At 47.9% G+C, this 16,079-nt stretch overlaps 1 protein-coding gene across 2 annotated transcripts in view; it reads right to left on the reverse strand.

Moving 5' to 3' along the window:
- Window positions 1–16,079, reverse strand: part of ZZEF1 (zinc finger ZZ-type and EF-hand domain containing 1) — a 1,433,434-nt gene that overhangs the window by 1,093,980 nt on the left and 323,375 nt on the right. The window contains exons 12-13 of one of the 2 annotated variants that reach the window (XM_085649579.1): window positions 7,461–7,572; window positions 5,806–6,021 (exon numbers count right to left, since the gene is read on the reverse strand). In XM_085649579.1, the coding sequence (XP_085505705.1) occupies window positions 5,806–6,021; window positions 7,461–7,572 (328 nt within the window). The remainder of the gene's footprint in view (window positions 1–5,805; window positions 6,022–7,460; window positions 7,573–16,079) is intronic. The other variant, XM_085649580.1, reaches the window with a different exon arrangement.

Genomic DNA, 16,079 nt, shown 5'->3' on the forward strand with positions numbered 1-16,079 from the left:
TAAAGAAATAAAGACACAGTGTTCTGGGGTCTTCAATGCACAGTAGTAAAAATAACCCTGTCAATGGGCTTTGTAAAGAATACTGGGAAAGCCTTATGGTGATAGGGCAATTGTGATCTTTGACGTGGTATATTTATGCAAACAATTCTTCCACTTGTTTGTTTTTTAAATGTGTGATAATAAAGTAGCAACTGTGCAGTACGTATCTAAATCCATTTTGATCTTCTACTGAGTTGTTTATATAATGTTTTCATTGAATTAAAAAATAGAAGTACAAATAATGCAGCTTCTGCATCTGCATTATTTGTTCCTAAGAGAGATTCATTTCTATCTGTTAAAAATAGGAAAACATAATCTAATATTTATATGTAAAGAAGAACTCATAAGGAACAATTGATGTTTGCACGTTTGTAGTTAGCTAATAATGAACCCGGACAACTTAACTAGAAGAACAAGTTACTTACCTTCGGTAACAATGTATCTGTAAGAAACATTAGTTAGTTAGATTCCTCACCTTAGAATATCCCCAGGCGTCAGGCTGGATACGGAAAGATTTTTCATCAGCAATACCCCTTGCGCGTCGCTAGGCGTCGTCTGCGGCTCTGCGTCAGTCGTCGGCGTTGTGTGCCGGAATGATGTCGCCGGAGTACTTAGACGCCGCCCTCGCGCGCTGACGTCAGTTCTTGTACACAGCTTACCGCGCCAGGAACGCAGAGCCATGCAAGAGACCGACACTGGTGCCAAAAAGTCTAGGGCCCTGAAAAGGACAACCTTAACCCTAGATGTTGGTTCGCAGAGCGGGGAGGATGGGTGGGTCAGTGAGGAATCTAACTAACTAATGTTTCTTACAGATAGATCGTTACCGAAGGCAAGTAACTTGTTCATCTGAAAGAAACACGTTAGTTAGATTCCTCACCTTAGAATAGATACCCGAGCAATGCCAACCCCGGTGGTGGGTCTGCGAACCAAGATCACACCAGAAAGTCCTGGAGAACAGAACGGCCAAAGAAGCCGTCTCTCCGGACTTGGCTGTCGAGGCAATAATGCTTGGCAAACGTGTGCAGCGAGGCCAACGTTGCTGCCTGACAGATCTCCTGCAAGGGAACTCCTCGGCCCAGGGCAGTAGTCGCCGCTGTGTCCCGGGTGGAATGGGCCCTCAGCCCTACAGGAGGATCCTTTTTAACCAAGGAGTAACAAGCTTTTATACACAATACGAATCACCGCAAGATGGTTCGCTTGTGTACCGCCCGCCCCTTCTTAGCACCCACGTAGCCAACAAAGAGTTGGTCGTCCACCCGGAACTGTTTGGTGCGGTCCAAATAAAAGGACAGTGCCCGTTTTGGGTCCAGACGGTGGAGCCGCTCTTCCTCCTTCGAAGGATGCGGAGGCGGAAAGAAGGTGGACAACGTGACAGACTGCCCGATGTGAAAGGCAGTCATCATTTTCGGAAGAAAGGAAGGATGAGTCCGGAGGACGACCTTGTCCGGATGGACAGAAAGAAAAGGAGACTTAGAATATAGAGCCTGGAGCTCACTCACCCATCTAGCCGGGGTGATGGCTACCAGAAAAGCAGTCTTAAGAGCCAGAAGACGAAGGGCACAATTATGTAGAGGCTCAAAGGGAGCGCACATCAGATATGTCAAGACCAGGTTCAAATCCCACTGAGGCATTACGAAAGGGACAGGAGGAAGCATGTGAGTAATGCCTTTGAAGAAGCGAGAAACAACAGGGGATTTGATAAGAGAAGGCTGATCAGGAAGCCGTAAGAATGCAGAAATAGCTGAAAGATAACCTTTAGGAGTGCCCAGAGCAAAGTCCTGCTGGGCCATGGAAAGAAGAAAGAGGAGAACCTCAGAAAGAGGGGCGGAAAGAGGATCCACAGCCTTTGCTGTGCACCATGCCACAAATTTGTTCCACCTGCAGGCGTATTCCGATTTTGTGGAGGGCGCCTGGCTGCCAGAATCACATCGCAGACTTCAGGAGGCAAGTCAAATGGCATCAACTGTCGCCGCTCAATCTCCACACATGGAGGTGGAGATTGGACAGGTTCGGGTGGAGGACCCTCCCCTGCTGCTGCGACAGAAGGTCCTCCTGAAGACAGTCGTATCGGGGGTCGATTGACAGACTGAGTAGCTTGTGATACCAGTATCTTCGTGCCCAACCCAGAACCACCAAGATGACTTGGGCCCGGTCGCGCCTGATCTTCTTCAGCACTCTGGGCAGAAGTGGTATAGGCGGAAAGGCGTACAGCAGACCGCAACTCCACTCGCGACGAAAGGCATCCCCGAGCGAGTGCCGCCTTGGAAATTCCAACGCGCAGAACTGCTGATATTGCGCGTTCTCTTCAGTGGCGAATAGATCTAACCAAGGCTCTACCCTCTGCCGAAAGAGGCCTTGCGCCACGTCAGAGTTTAGACGCCATTCGTGATCCATCATGCACCGGCGGCTGAGTTTGTCTGCGCTGGCGTTCAGAGAGCCCGCCAGATGTTGAACCACCAGGGTGATGCCCTGATGTTCCAGCCATGTCCAGAGGCGCAGAGCCTCCTGACAAAGGGTCCACGACCCCACCCCACCCTGTTTGTTGCAATACCACATGGCGGTGATGTTGTCCTTGAACACCTGCACCACACTTCCCCGGACAACGGGAAGGAATGCCTTCAGTGCAAGTCGGATCGCTCTCAGCTCCAAAAGGTTGATATGGAGCCGGGACTCCGCCGGAGACCAGAGTCCTCTGATCTCCGCCTCCCCCATGTGGCCCCCCCCCCATCCCAGGAGGGACGCATCCGTCACTACTACGTGCTCCGGTTGGGGTAGGGAGAGGGATCTGCCGCTGACCCAATCGCAGTCTGTGATCGACCACTGCAACTGCTGCGCAGTGCCCTCCAAGATCAAGACATGGTCGGACAGGTTGCCCCGATGCTGGGCCCACTGAAACTTCAGGTCCCACTGCAGAGCCCGCATTCACCACCTGGCGTGATGCACTAACAGGATGCAGGAGGCCATCAGACCCAGAAGCCGCATCACCAACCTGACCGAAACCCGGGATAGAGGCTGAAAGATGGGAATCAGAGCCTGAATATCCCGGACCCGCTGTTCCGGAGGATAACCCCGGAACTGCGCCGAGTCCAGAACCGCTCCGATGAAGAGGAGCTTCTGGGAGGGACTCAGATACGACTTCGGCACATTGATGGAGAACCCCAGCAAATGCAGGAGGTCGGCCGTAGTCTGGAGGTGGGAGATGACTTGCTGGGGCGAGCCCGCCTTCAACAGCCAGTCGTCGAGACAAGACTGGAACCCCTGATCGGCGCAGATGAGCTGCGACCACCGCCATCACTTTCGTGAACACCCGAGGGGCACTGGTGAGGCCGAAGGGGAGCACAGTAAACTGAAAATGCTCCTGACCCACCGTGAACCGCAGGTAACGCCGGTGGGCCAGCAGGACGGGGATGTGAAAATAAGCGCCCTGCAAGCCCAACGCTACCATCCAGTCTCCTGGGTCCAGGACAGCCAGAACCTGAGCTAAGGTGAGCATCTTGAACCTCTCCTTCCGGAAGAAGGCGTTGACGCTCCTGAGGTCCAAGATAGGGCGTAGGCCCTGTTTGCCATTCTTGGGAACCAGAAAGTAGTGGGAATAACAACCACGGCCTACTTCTGGCCCAGGAACGCGCTCGACGGCCCCTTTGGCCAAGAGGGCTGTAACTTCCTCCCGTAGAAGATTCAAGTGATCCCCCGACATGCGGTGGCACTGCGGTGGCATGGCTGGAGGGGTCGTCTCGAAGGGGAGGGAGTAGCCCCTTCAGACAATTTGCAGCACCCACCTGTCGGAAGTGATGGAACGCCAGTGGAGCAGGTGATGGCGAACTCTGCCTCCCACTGGCGTGGAATGGGCCTGAAAGCACGAACTAGGAAGGCTTTGAGGCGGATGCTGCTGGGGTGGATGTGGATGAACCGGCACGTTGTCCCCCTGTACCGCCTCGGCGGAATCCACGTCTGCGTGGAGGATGGTTCTGCGGCCTGTGGCTAGGTGGACGTGAGGGGGCGCCCCTTCCTTGGCCACGAAAGGGGCGAAAAGCGGAGGTTTGCAGGCACGGGGCGGAGAGACCCAAGGACTTGGCCCTGGAGTCCTTAAAGCGCTCCAGCGCACTGTCCACTTTGGCGTCAAAGAGGCGATCGCCATCAAAGGGCATGTCCATGAGGGTGCTCTGGACATCCCCGGAAAAAGACGTGGACCGCAACCAGGCGTGACGACAAAGCGCCACCGTGGACGACATTGCCCTGCCAAGCAAGTCCGTCGTGTCCAAACCCCATCGGATGGCATACCGCGCTGCGTCCCGCCCGTCGGCAAGAGCCTGGGGCGAGCCATGTCCGGGCCTCCTCCGGACACAGGGGCAGCACGTCCTCCACCGTATCCCTCAGAGAGTGGGAGTAACGGTCCAAGAGACAAGCGGTGTTAATAGACCGCAGCACTAACCTAAGGGAGGAGAACAGCTTTTTGACAAACCGCTCCAGTCTCTTGGATTCCCGATCCAGGGGAGCGGACGGGAAGGAGGTTTGGGAAGTAAAGGCCTGGATAACCAGTCGACGACGGCACCGCTCCCACCTAACCTTCGAGGTCAAGGCCTGGCAGTCGAGGCACGACTCCGCATCGTGATCAGCCCCAAGGCAGTAAAGGCACCGGCGATGGTGGTCCGTTACCGACATCAGTCGGTGACAGGAGTCACAGGCTTTAAACCCAGGCATCCTACCGGCACCAGTTCAAGTCGATGAGTAGACAAAAGAGTCCAAAAAGTTTTAGTCAAAAAGTGACTAAAGGGGTAAGCTCTTCCCGGATCGGCGCTGAAAAAAGAAGAACTGCCGTCAGCGCGCAAGGGCGGTGTCTAAGTACTCCGGCGACGTCATTCCGGCGCACGACGCAGACGACGGACGCGGAGCCGCAGACGACGCCTAGCGACGCGCAAGATGTATTGCTGATGAAAAATATTTCCGGATCCAGCCTGATGCCTGGGGATATTCTAAGGTGAGGTATCTAACTAACGTGTTTCTTTCAGATATAGAAAGACAAAATAACTGCTTTCATCTCCTTTAATCAGACAATGTCACTGGAGTCAACTATGAAATAAGAACTGCTTAGGCTGGTGTGTGGCACATACACAGGCGACTGAAAGTTACAATTTCCACACAAGGCTCAACAACCTTTGTCAATCCTCTGATGGGAAGACATTCATATTTTTGCACTATTTTTGCCACACCACTATTTCATGTGCTGAACATCCTTTTGCAGGATTAATCTAAACATACGTCCAAGTAGTTTGATGCATGTTTGTGACCTAAACAGGAGTAACTGTTATGAACAAGTGTCAGGATATCAATTTATACACCATAGCTTACAACTCGTGTTAATGGAGAGTGAACAGTCCAAATAATACTTACTAGCAGGTTACAAACCTAAGCACAGAGAAAGGTTTCCTACATTAGAAAACTCAAGAGTTCACTTTATTCAGGACCTAAACAAAGATTTATCTCAAAATCGTTCTAAGACCTCCACACACCATCCTTTCAATGATTATGTTCACACAGTATTCATATATTTCTAGTAAGACATTAACCTTAGTATTAGCATAAAATATAAATAAAAAGGCAAGCCACATGTGAATGATGACTTCAGGAGACCTAGATGAAGCAATGGTACTGATCATGCAGCTACCTAACTACAAATACCATCTTCCAAACTTGTCATTAAGCAACAGAACATATTTGTTTAAACTCATAATGGTAAATAAGTTGACATTTAGAAAGTGGAATTACCATATCTAGTGCTAGTTGCTGAATGAATTGCAGAGTTTTCAGAAGTAATGTCATTCCACAAAAGGTCTCATCTCTCATCTGGACACACCTCAAGCACTGCGTAATTGTGTTCTTGTCGGCAGAAACTGTTTGAAGATAGCCAGAAGCAGTCAGACCTTGGACTCCAAGACGTTCCGCTGTATCTTCTCGTGTGCACAAAAACTTCACCATCAAATACTGTGAAGATATTTGTTGTCAATTTAATGACTGACTTGTAAAACAACACATTAAGTAGGTTCCCTTTCTAAAGCCCAATTCTTAGAAGGCAAAACCTCAAAGTTCAGAAAACGGATTAACTTGTACCAAAATATACTGACACTATGTGGAAAGCTAAATAAATGAGAAATTGATGTAGTGTCAAAACATCTGTAAAGTATATGAAGCTATAGAATTATACAACTGAAGTAAAAAAAAAAAAACTAATCAAAATGAAAGATACCAAAGTAAATACTTAATTAAAATGTACAACATTCTGTAACCAGTAAGTTTTCATCTAGATGCTTAATATCTGCTGACTATAGTAGTATCCCAGGACAACACAGAATGCATATTGCTTATGGATGGCCACATAAAATGCGGTGCTTTTGAAAGTAGGGCTTAAGAATTTTTAACATTTATGAAGACATTTAAAAATTATATTTTGTCACTGGTCCAAGATAAAAAATGGAATGAACTTTACGCTGGACAAAGAATCATTTCACAATGGCCACTTACGTGCAAAATCATTTATTTGCTCAAAGTAGCATTCCAGTTTTGAAAGTGTGCACAGATTTCAAGTATCATAGAAGGAAAGGCAGATTTACTGATATGCAAGACCTTCCTATTTCTAGGATACTGCACAAATGGAATTGCAGTCAGTGTATCAGTCTCAGTAAATCAATATTTTTTCATTCATTGACTCTTAAAGTTCAATGATCAACAGACGCTTAGGGTATTGTCTTCTGCGGGTGACTAGCCAAAACCCGGAACTTACCCCACCTAAAATCAGTATCATACTGCAGTAGATTTGGTCTGAATTACATTTCAAGTGACAAGCGAGTTAATTTTAAGATAATAAATTATTTATGATACATAACAGTAGAGTGGAGGCACACAATAGTGGATGTATGGGCTCTTGCACTACCAGGAAATGCACGTGTTGACACTGGTACCATGTGGTGAAACATGAAAGTATCTAATGCCCTACTGATTGCTTCGACATTGTAAAACCTGTAGAAATAGCACCAATGTAAAAACGTTACAAGGTCGCCCTAAACAGTCTATTAGCACTTAAGTGTCTTATTTGTATGAAAAGTATTTGAAAGCCAAATAGATGAATTGTCTTATTCCTTATGTGTTACTAAAGTCATTGTCATATTGCAAGGCTGCAGTGAAAAGATGTTCTAATGCTTTTTGCCAGCTCAAGTAAACTTCATTTAATTGATGAACTGATTAATTGACTGGCCATGTATTCACAGATAAGCACACCAACATATAGGAAAGACAGATAAGTGATTTAACATTTCAAACAGCTTCAAAGAGTAGCAATATTATGTATGCAAAACCCATTCATGTTATTATAAATACTCAAATACTCATCCATTATTGGAATTGTTAGCTGCCAACTATTACTTTACCTTGGCAAACCTGCATTGTTGCATTTTAAATTCTACTTCATCCCATTCATCCTCCAACTCAAACCATCCTACAGGTTCATCCTCGCTTAGATCTGCAGACTTTTTGCCGGTCCTGTAGATATAAAAAAAAAAATATATATCAGCTTAAAGAGTTTCATCGAAACATGGACACCCACCGCATATTTCAGCATTTCATATGATAAAAGGTTTAGCACATTTCAATGGGACCCTCCAAGCATGGCATTTTGGGATGAGTCCCACACACTTCCAAGGCCATGGTTTCTAAGCCAGATGAACCTGCACTGTTACCATGTAATGTGGTCCATATAGTAGAGGGAACTGGTCAGAAGATAATGAAGCGTGCCATGCTTGTGTAGCACTGACAAGACGCCCTCCCTGATCACAACACTATGACAGCCAGACAATAATTGCTGCAAGCAGAGACATTAGATGTAAATAAATCAGGCATGCTATACAGGTAGTGCCAAAGTCCATATATGACAATTAATCCTATAATGAATTATTTCACACACATCCTAGCGCGTTGTCACGCCGATTGAAAGCGGCGACACGCACTCGTTTTTAAATTGCTTGATTCTGTTGAATAACCTGTACTGAAATTCAACAGGTACCCTTTAACCCTCACCCTGCTTTTTCAGGGGCCCAGCGAGGCTGGCTGGCAGCTGATTCCACCTCAGGCGCCTAGCGGTAGTGGCCGCCATCTTGGATCGGGCTGGTTCGCCCGACCCCACCCACGCCACTCCCCCCACGCTGCTCCTCTATTTAAACGTCCCCCATGTGTCAGCGCAGCGGACGAGCGCAGCGGGCGCGTCGTAGGCTCGCCGGAGTCAAGCCAGAGTCCTGCCCGTCTGCGCCCGTCCGCGGCAGGCCGGGGCAGGGGGCTCTCCCTTATGCCCTCCCGCTGTCATACACTTCCTCTGAGCTTCTTTCTCACTGGATCCCTGGCACCATTAGTCCTACTGTGTCTAACACATTACAACATTTAAATCTCCTTACGAGCCCCCCCGCTGCACCCCCCGCCGTTATCCAAAGTTGTCTTCCTCGGCCTCGGGCCGCAGCGCCTACTCATCCCATCTTGCCTGTTCCCCACACGCCGTCCTATAATACCACTGCCACGCTCCTTAATACCAGATCTGTCGTTAGCCATCAGCATGAGCTACACGATTTTCTCGACAGCCACAACCCGGACCTCTTGTTCTTAACAGAGACCTGGCTTAAGGCAGACTCCCTCCCCAACGTTCTAGCCGCACTCCCTCCCTCTTACTCCATCATTCGTGCGGATCGCCCGGAGGGCAGGAGAGGCGGTGGAGTAGCCCTGATAACACATACTGACTCCCACTTTCAAATACTCCCCTCTCCTCTTATCCCTGAGGTAGACTGCCTAATAATTCGTGCTAGCTCTTACTCTACCCCCCTTACTGCTGTTCTCATCTATCGACCCCCTCACACAACTTCCAATTTTGTTTCCTGCCTTCAGGACATCCTCGCCACACTGGTTATTAACAACTCCTCAGTGTTGGTGTTGGGCGACTTCAATTTTTGGCCCAACGATCCCGCTGAAACCCCCCTTTCCAAAGAATTCACCAGCCTCATGACCAGTCTTAACTTTTGTCCCCTCGTTCACAGCCCCACCCATGCTCATGGCCACTCGCTCGACCAGGTTTGGACCCTAAATATCCCCACCACTTCTCCTGTCATCTCCCCCTGTTCTTGGTCGGACCATTTTTCAATCTCCTTCTCCCTCGCGCTAGCCCCAGTGCCTAAACCTCTTCTCCCAAAGAACACCTGGGCTAGAAAATGGGGTAAGGCAGACATGCCATCTTTTTGCTCATCCCTGGCCAATTCCTGCCCTGACCTCTCGGGCCTCGCCGCCCCGGACCAGCTGACTACCATCGATGGCTGGCTGACCCGGGCAGGCGACGATTTTGCTCCCCTGAGACGGATCACGGTGAAGCGTGCCCATGCTGCCAATCGCTGGTTTACCCCCGATCTCAAGGAGAGGAAATTAGCCGCACGCAGAGCAGAGCGCGCATGGAGAAGAGAATATAGTCCCGCCAAAAAAACCATCTACCTCTCTGTGCTCAAAGTATACAAACAAAGCATACTTGATGCCAAGACCCTGTTTTACTCAAACAGGATACTAGCAGCTGAATCTCAATCTAAAGAGATTTTTGCCACAGTACATGAGCTTGCCTCATCTAATAGAGCCACGGCCTCGATCCCCCCTTCTCAACCGCTTTGCGACTCCCTCAACGACTTCTTCGTTGATAAGGTCGCAACGATCAAGGCTAATATCTCCCCCCCTTCCCCCACCTTCACTAATCCCTCCCCCCCTGCCATCACTTCCAAATTCACTTCCTTCCCCCCTCTGACCACAGTTACACTTCCTTCCCTGCTCCAAAAGGTAAAGTCAGGTTCCCCCCTAGACTTTGCCCCTGCTCGTATCTTGCGAGAAGTCTTCCTACACTGCCCTACCCCTCCCCTTACACTTTTAAATGACTCACTCAAATCTGGAGTGGTCCCCACTGCCCATAAATTTGCGGCAGTCATTCCCATTCTAAAAAAACCCGGTGCCGACCCTTCATCCCCTTCCAATTACCGTCCCATTTCCCTATTACCCTACCTGGCCAAGGTTTTGGAGACCCATGTAACCAGCACCCTGAGCACCTATGTGGAAGCCAACCACTGCCTCTCCCCTCGGCAGGCGGGCTTTCGCCCCCTCCACTCGACGGAGAAGGTAGTGATCTCAGTGATGGACAGCCTACGCGAGGGCATTGATACCAACGTCCCCCAGGCCCTCATTCTTTTAGACCTATCCGCCGCATTTGACACGGTGGACCACTCCATCCTCCTCACCCGTGTCAAGGCGGCGGGTATAGAGGGCCTGGCCCTCACCTGGCTTAAGTCCTTCCTGAGTGACAGGGCTCAGGCAGTCCATCTTGCTGGTTTCACCGCTGCCTCTCGTAAGGTTGCATGTGGAGTTCCCCAAGGCTCTTCCCTCTCCCCTCTTTTGTTTAATTTATACATTTACCCCCTCATTTTTATGTTACAGCAGCTCGAGGTCACGGTGTTCAATTACGCCGATGACCTCCAGCTAATTTTTGACCTCTCCCACTCCTCTTCCTCTGCTTCAAATGTCCAATCCGTCATGCTGTTCATCCAGGATTGGATGAACTGCAACCACCTCAAACTCAACCCGGACAAGACGGAATTAGTCCTGACCAGAGGTGGTTGCAGTCCCTGGTCCCCCTCTCACTGGCCCTCCTCACTTGGTGTTCCCCCGCTCCCAGTTCCTAAGGTCAAGACCCTTGGCATCCTCTTGGAGCCCTCACTTTCTGTTCACTCTCAGGTTAATTCAGTTGTTTCCTCCTGTTTCTTTTCCCTTCGAATCATCAGGAAGATTTCTCGTTTTTTTTCTTTACCCGCCCTAAAAATTATAGTGATGGCCATGGTGCTTTCGCGCCTCGATTATGGGAACATCATTTACAATGGCGCTCCAGCCTACGCCATTCGCCGTTTGCAGCTAGTGCAGAATCAGGCTGCCCGCCTGATTCACGGCCTGCCTAAATACCATAGAGCTACTCCCCTATTGCAGGCCTTGCACTGGCTGCCGGTGAAAGAGCGTGCTCTGTTCAAGCTTGGCTGCACCACTTTCCAGGCTAAAACAGGCACTGCCCCGGAATTTATCTGTTCTGCCATCACCCCCTACATACCTGGACGAGAGCTTAGGTCTACTCATCAGGCTTTGTTAACCATCCCCCGCTTCAGCAAGAAAAAGACTGGCGGTACGAAATTCGCAGTGCTTGCTCCTGCATTTTGGAACTCCCTCCCCCCGGAACTCCGGATGTCATCTTCCTACATTGAGTTCCGGAAGGGTCTTAAAACTTTTCTTTTTCCCCGAGCCTACAATGCTTAAATTCCCCTCTGCTCCTGCCTGCTTCTCACAATCTAACAGCGCCAAGAAACCGCATGGTAAAAGTGCGCTATAGAAATGTTTTTAAATTCAAATTCAAATCCTCTGTCCAGTCCAGCTCCTTCAGTACATGCATGAACAAGTGTTTCTCCAAAACAATATTATAAGGCTCAGAAGCTACAGGCAAGAGGAGTGAGGCAAGCCAAAACATAGGCATACAGTTGCTCAAACCCAAATCCAATACCTTAGGAGTAAGATTATTACAGAGTGAGTCTGAAGTCAGTCTTAAAACAATAACTGGAGGTGGGGTAACTAAAAGGAAATCATGAAGTATAAAATCTCAGCATTTCAAATATGCATATCAGAAGCAGTTCCATGTAAATGTTGTTATTTGTAGAAAGAGACCAAGGCATTTGTCAATGTTTTTATCAGTGAGTTCTACTTCTCCGCAAATGAAACCGTTTCTTACCTGTAACTTATATTCTCTTGTGGGGTATTTCCCTGACAAGTCATATGCACTGAATAGTACTGCCCATGTGTGGGTACCCCGGAGCACTTCTTTTAGATATATCTTCTTAAGTGGATATTGTTCGCCTTTCTTCAGTAAGGCCTGTAAAGACACTTACGCGACAGAGAGACAAATAATGCAGCCTAAGTAGATAGGCTACACTGGCCAAAGTCTACATCATGAAGTGAAAATTGTGCCACTACATTACATTTGAGAGGAATTTGAAATATTTTACACACAGAATGAATCTCCTTCACAAAACCCTTTTTCCTGATAGAGATGAATGAGAGCAGAACAGAGTAGCCTCATAGGTTGCCATTACATGGCTCGAAAATAGAGGCTGTGCCTTTAAGAACCCATAGACCACCAGTATTCCATCATGCACAGCTGGTTGCAGTTACTTCATTTCTTTTTTAAGGCAATGTGAAATGTTTGTAGATTGACTGGCCACCCCTGTCTAATCCACCAATAGGCGAGAGGGAGGCTTATGACTTATGAAAATACCCCTACTAGAGTACTGGAGCTACAGGCAAGAAACTGCTTCTTCTCTCGTAGGGGATTTCCATGTATAGTCATAAACCAATAATAAACCAATAATAGATTAGCAAGCCCACCCCCTGTGGAGGAGACAGGATTATTGGGAAAAAAGTACAGCATATAGATTTCGAAGGGAAACTTCCCCTACTTGAGCATCTGAACTTCCGTCGGAGTCTAGGCTGTAGTGTCTAGTGAATGTATGAACTGACTTCCAGGTCGCCGCATTTCAAATCTCTGGAATAAGAAAATTACGGATCAAAGCACCAGAATGTGCTTTAGCTCTAGCCAAGAGAGGTTTGTTAGCCTTTTGATAACAGAGTGAGATGCATGAAACAATCTATTGGGAAATGGATTGCTTACAGGTGGCTAAGCCTGTACGGAGGGAACCATAGTTGATAAACAATTGGTCCGATCTCCGTATAGCTTTTGTTTTGTCGAGACAATTTTAGAACCCGTCTAATCATCCAGGGAATGGAGGGATCTTTCCGCTGTAGAAGGATGCTGAAAAAACGTAGGCAAAGAGATTGTTTGGTTAACATAGAAATCCGTAACCACCTTAGGGAGGAATTGCGGATGAGTCCTCATAACTACTTTAGATGCCTGAAATACGGTCTATGGCTCATGAGAGCAGAGAACTTGGATTTCACTAACCCTGCAGACGGATGTGATAGCTACAAGGAAAGCTGTCTTTCAAAACAGGTGCTGAACAGACGCATTATGTATGGGGTTGAAGGGTTCCTGCATAGGGCATGAGAGAACCACATTAAAGGGAAGGACGTCTACTGGGAGGAAAAATCTTCTTCAACCCTTCCAGAAAATCTTTCATGACATGGATTCTGAAAAAGGAAGTTTGTGAAGGACATTTTCTGTAGGCAGTAAGATCTGCCTGGTGAACCTTAATGGAGGAAAATAGCAAGCCAGATTGCGCCAAATGGAGCAAGTATGGAAGGATGACATCTTCCTGGCACGAGGTAGGGTCCTCGTTCTTAGATGAACACCATATGCAGTATCTCTTATTTGAGGGCATAAGCAGAACATGTGGAAGGTCGCTCTGCTTCTCTGAGGATCTCCATGGTTCAAGTGTCTGTACTGTACTAGCTTAGGAGCCATGCTGCCAAACTCAAACAGGAGAGGTTGGGGTGTACCATCTGGCCTCCGCATTTTGTCAGCAGATCTGTCCTGCATGGCAGCCTGAGATGTGGACGGATGGACCGGTCAAGGAGGTCTGTGAACCACCATTGACGTGCCCACTCTGGAGATATGAGTAGTATATTGGTTCTCGAGTGAGAGAGCTGGATGAGGACTGCCGGGTTCTGGGGAACTGGTGGAAAGGCATAGAGAAATTTGCCAGACCAGTTGATGCATAGAGTATTCTGCGAGTAGAAACATATCTTGATCTTCCAGCAGAAGCATTTTATTTTACCATATATCTGGCAAATGTATTTAAATTTCAAGGCCTACTTATCTATCACCCGCCTGGGCCCAAATCCACTTTTTCTGCAAGGCTTATGAGCCATTTGGAATCCTGAATGGATCCTCATCCTTTTATTCTCTTAGGTGATTTTAATTACCATCTAGAACTTACTAATCAACCAGAGGTAGCCCAACTGCTGGAAAATCTGGCTGCTTTAGGTTTTAGCCAGGAGGTCAACGGCCCGACTCACACAAGAGGCCACACCCTAGATGGTATTTTTACAAGTAATATGGATTTGGAAGTGCTGAATATTACAGCTCTTCCATGGTCCGACCATAGCGCAATAAGCTTTAATTTTAAAGCGGGAATAGTAGTCAGTCCCCCCCCGCCCACGAGTACCAACTTCTTGACCTGCACCCTAGTGGAAGTAACCTCAGCCACTCATTGACTAGGGACGGAGAGGGCAGTCCAGGCCTTAGCATTTTTCTTCTCATCACAAGAGAGGAAACATGCAGATTGATCACTCTCACGAAATCAGGTTCACCTAAGGATCCATGCCCTCCTGTTGTTATGCACCTTGCGACAGATCAGATTGCCGGAGAGCTATGCCCTTTAATCAACCAAGTAATAGAATCTGGCAATTATCCTATAAGCTGGAAGAGTGTAACGATTAGGCCATTATTAAAAAAAACCTTCATTAGACCCTCTCACACTAAAAAACTAATCGCCCAATCGCTGCATTACCTTTTGCAGGCAAAATTATGGAAAGGGAGCTAAACAAGGCACTGACTGAATATCTAGGCGTTCATAATTTACTTGACCCGACCCAACATGGTTTCCGGGCACAACATTCTACTGAATCAGCTCTTCTGGTGGCAGCAGAAGAGATTCGTAACATTGTGGACAAGGGAGGCAAAGCAGTCCTCGTGATGCTAGACTTATCAGCAGCCTTTGATACCGTAAATCATACGGTGTTGATTCAGAGGCTTCGGGAGATCGGGATCCAGGGGAGCGCGCTGTCCTTGCTCTCGTCCTTTTTGGAAGGGAGGGAGCAAAACTTGCTTTGGGACGGGCTAGAATCAGACACCTTCCGGCTGCCATGTGGTGTTCCACAGGGATCAGCATTGTCACCAACGCTGTTTAATATCTATCTGACTCCATTGGCGAAGCTTATTAGAAAACATCGTTTTCAGATAGTTTCCTATGCTGATGACTCTCAGCTCATAGTTTCCGCGACTAAGCAATCCAAGGACATTGCCCTCAAATTTCACAGCTGTCTGACGGAAATTATGAACTGGATGCAGCAAAACTTTCTCAAGATTAATACAGAGAAAACTGAGATTATGGAGTTTGGCCATGGCAGTCTCCTGTGGAACGAATCCTGGTGGCCAGTAGGTGCTGGGGAATGTCCCTGTCCCGTGCCCAAAGTAAGAAATCTGGGCGTGATATTTGACAACCAGCTGAATTTTTCAGCACATGTCAATAGCCTGGCATCCTCCTGCTCCTTTATCATCAGGACATTGCATAAAATCTTTCCTTTCATTAGCGCGGAGATGCGTAAGGCGGTAGTAGTAGGACTGGTCCTATCTAGGCTGGACTACTGCAACGCTCTACTATTAGGGACAAATAAAACGTTGATAAATAGGTTGCAGACTCTCCAGAACGCGGCGGCCAGATTGCTGCTGGATATCCCAAGAGATCATTCAATCTCAAGAGGAATTGCTGTATTACATTGGCTCCCTGTCCACTTGCGCATAGATTTCAAAGCTATTTGTCTGGTACACAAAGCGGTCTTTGGAGGTGGTGCCAGGGACGTGCAGAAGCTGTTCATCCCTTATACCACAGGCCGGGTGCTAAGATCTAGCACTCAGAGTCTCATTAAAATCAATCGGATCAGGAAAGCCAGATGGGGTGGTAGAGCGTTTTCGGTTCGGGCAGCAGGACTTTGGAATAAGCTCCCCCATGCTTTGAAATCAACACATAACCACTTAGCTTTCAAGAAAATGTTAAAGACACGGCATTTTCAAGAGGTTACTATTTGAGGAATATGTCTCCCTTTGTGTGGTATCCGCGCCAAGACGCTTCGGCATTCGCTGCGCTATATAAATACACATCCTATCCTATTCCCCAGCGTTCCTGGATGGAAGTACCGCGATGCGAAGCTTTGGTATTTGGTGTGTTCTGCGGTAGTGAACAAGTCAATTTCTGCAGTGCCCCCACCTTCTG

This window comes from Triturus cristatus, chromosome 3_2 (genome assembly GCF_964204655.1).
Source record: "Triturus cristatus chromosome 3_2, aTriCri1.1, whole genome shotgun sequence".
NCBI classification, from domain to species: domain Eukaryota; kingdom Metazoa; phylum Chordata; class Amphibia; order Caudata; family Salamandridae; genus Triturus; species Triturus cristatus.